General features: G+C 29.4%; 1 protein-coding gene across 1 annotated transcript; it reads left to right on the top strand.

The window, feature by feature from the left end:
- The first annotated feature begins 709 nt into the window (after nucleotides 1-709).
- Nucleotides 710-1775, top strand: LOC139891631 (protein SPIRAL1-like 5). The gene is made up of 2 exons (XM_071874610.1): nucleotides 710-1215; nucleotides 1310-1775. Exons 1-2 carry the CDS (start codon nucleotides 985-987, stop codon nucleotides 1382-1384), a joined length of 306 nt encoding a protein of 101 aa, XP_071730711.1. The 5' UTR covers nucleotides 710-984; the 3' UTR covers nucleotides 1385-1775.
- The last annotated feature ends 723 nt before the right edge of the window (nucleotides 1776-2498 follow it).

Raw genomic sequence — 2498 nt, 5'->3', positions numbered from 1 at the left:
CTTTTTTAAATGTTCATATTTTCATGTGATCTTGATGCCTGAAAAAAATTTCGAGAAAAACAAAAAAAAATTACTTCCCCCACTTTCCACCAAAAAAGTGCTTCCCTTTTGATTATATATATATATATATATATATATATATATATATATATATATATATATATATATATATATATATATATATATATATATATATATATATATATATATATATATATATATATATATATATAATCATCTTCATGATCGTACAACATCACATTTACTATTTAATTATTTTGAATCGACAACATACATTAAAGCTTGATTTGGTGTTTGAATAGTTTTAAAATGTCCTCGTGACATGACATACCTATGAAACTTAACACTGAATTCTAAGTATCGAATATCCCGATAGTCAGTCCATTTTCATCAAACCGACCGATAGGGCGAGAAGTTTAGGATATGTTTGATATTTCTTCCGTCAATCATCCAGAGTATATTTTTTAGGTAATGATAAATTCATTTTGAAATTTTGATAGATAGACTACATTTATACCTTATATAACTGGTTAATGCATAAATATAATGAATTTATAAAAATAATGAAACTGAAAATATCAACTCTCATATTTTTAAGGTTTTTTAATCCCTTCAAAAATATCCACAGTATTTTAACAAATTTTTCACCACCAAAACATTTTGTTTAGTTAGAACAACAAAACTAACCAACAAACAAGCAATCCCTACCACAACATAAGCAAACACAAAAGTGGAATAAGTAGCTAGAGTGTATAAACCAATAAACCAAATATGTTCAAATTAAAAAATGATTAAATTATTGTAACACATCAATTAATAGAAGGTGGGTGTCCCTCATGTATATATACTTTCGCTGTTTATATACATGAGTTAGGTTAACTAGAGCTAGGTAGAGTCAAGATAAAAGAAACATAGAGAACTATTATACAACTTTTTAGGGTTAAGTTAGATAGCATATCAAAGATGAACAAATCTGGTGGAGGGAAAAGTTCTTTGGGGTACTTGTTTGGTTCTGATGAATCAGGGGAACAAAAAGGCGGCCGATCTAAAGTAATCTCGCCGCCTGTTTGTATGCCGCCGTACGGCACCGATGACTATGTGGAATTGAACTCACCGGCAAAGACTCCAACTTATGTTGAGAAATATGTCTATCGTGGAGAAGGTGATCATAAAACCAAAAGTATTCTAGTTACAGTAAGTTTATTTTTCGTTATCTTTTAACTAAAAATGTTATAAGTTATATATCTCATCATATATTCTTTAATTAATTTTCAATCGGTTATCATAGGGTCGACCATCCACAAAGGTTAAATCTGTTCCTGGTGGAGATTCATCTCTTGGCTACTTGTTTGGAGATAAGTGACCATGATCTTTATGAACTTAACATAAAAAAAAGTATATTTCATAAAATAATACTAAAAATATATGTATGGATGTATGGAATTTGTATGAAATTTTCTGGAAGAAATAAAGCTATATCGGAATTGCTGAAATCTATTGTAGTAGGTTTTTTAGAAGGGCACTTTGCATAAATGACGCCACATGATTAGGGTTTTTTGAGTGTGCTTAATTGGTTGTTTGTATATAGGTTTAAAATTACAGTTTTCTGTATCATTATAATAAAGTAATGTAAATATAAATATATTGAGAAACTTAATACTTTGTAATAAATAAAATGTGTGGAGTGTACGGTTTGGAAATTGAATGTTCAATCCGATGACATAATTATATGTATTTCTCAGATCGAGATCTAAATTTCATACAAGCTATGGATACAGATGTTAAAGTCCTGTGCTTTGTTTATGTATGCAGAAAATCTTTATATAAGTCGCTAATACGAAATTAATTTGTGTCTTTAAAACTGATCGTTGATTGATATTCTCTGATATAGATATTTTTCCGGTGCATCATTGGCAAACCGATTAAGTTTGACGCAGTGGCTCCGCCACTTTTGTGTCGTTGATGGTACGTGCAACCGGATAAATTAGACTGATCAATGTTAATTTTTGTAGAGAACTTGTTATTGTCAGTAATGTTTTGCGTTTTCACTATAAAATAGTACGGAGTACTACAAAACTGTAATAATCTAATGAAACAGATTGATTGTTTTATGAAATTTCTAGCTTCGCCATTTTCGAGTCATCACTGATTGTATTATCTTCGATTGGCTTTCTAAAGCTTAAGCAGTACATATAACTCCATATGATCATATATCACTAAGGAACTTGGACCACTGCATGAGCTGATTGTCTTTTTAATTATAAGAAGCGAGATATAATCGAATACTATAACAAGAAGCTACTGAATTTATTCTTCACGAGATTTGCATTGAAAAGAATATTATAAATGGTCCATAAAGACGCCATGACTATAGCATATGATCGTCTTTAATTAGCACATGAATGATTGAGAGAAGAGATGATCTATTTTTTTTTTTAAGACAAACTCACATTTGTTTTTATTTCTTTTTTTAAGAC

The sequence above is a fragment of the Rutidosis leptorrhynchoides genome, chromosome 2 (genome assembly GCF_046630445.1).
Source record: "Rutidosis leptorrhynchoides isolate AG116_Rl617_1_P2 chromosome 2, CSIRO_AGI_Rlap_v1, whole genome shotgun sequence".
In the NCBI taxonomy this organism is placed as follows: domain Eukaryota; kingdom Viridiplantae; phylum Streptophyta; class Magnoliopsida; order Asterales; family Asteraceae; genus Rutidosis; species Rutidosis leptorrhynchoides.
Note: the sequence above shows the minus strand (reverse complement) of the source record. Positions and strands in the feature narration are given on the sequence as shown.

Excerpts from the sequence above, each read along its gene's own strand:
- LOC139891631 (XM_071874610.1), top strand. The coding sequence starts at position 985 with ATGAACAAATCTGGTGGAGGGAAAAGTTCTTTGGGGTACTTGTTTGGT. Across the intron at positions 1,216-1,309 it reads CCAAAAGTATTCTAGTTACA|GGTCGACCATCCACAAAGGT; the intron begins GTAAGTTTATTT and ends CGGTTATCATAG.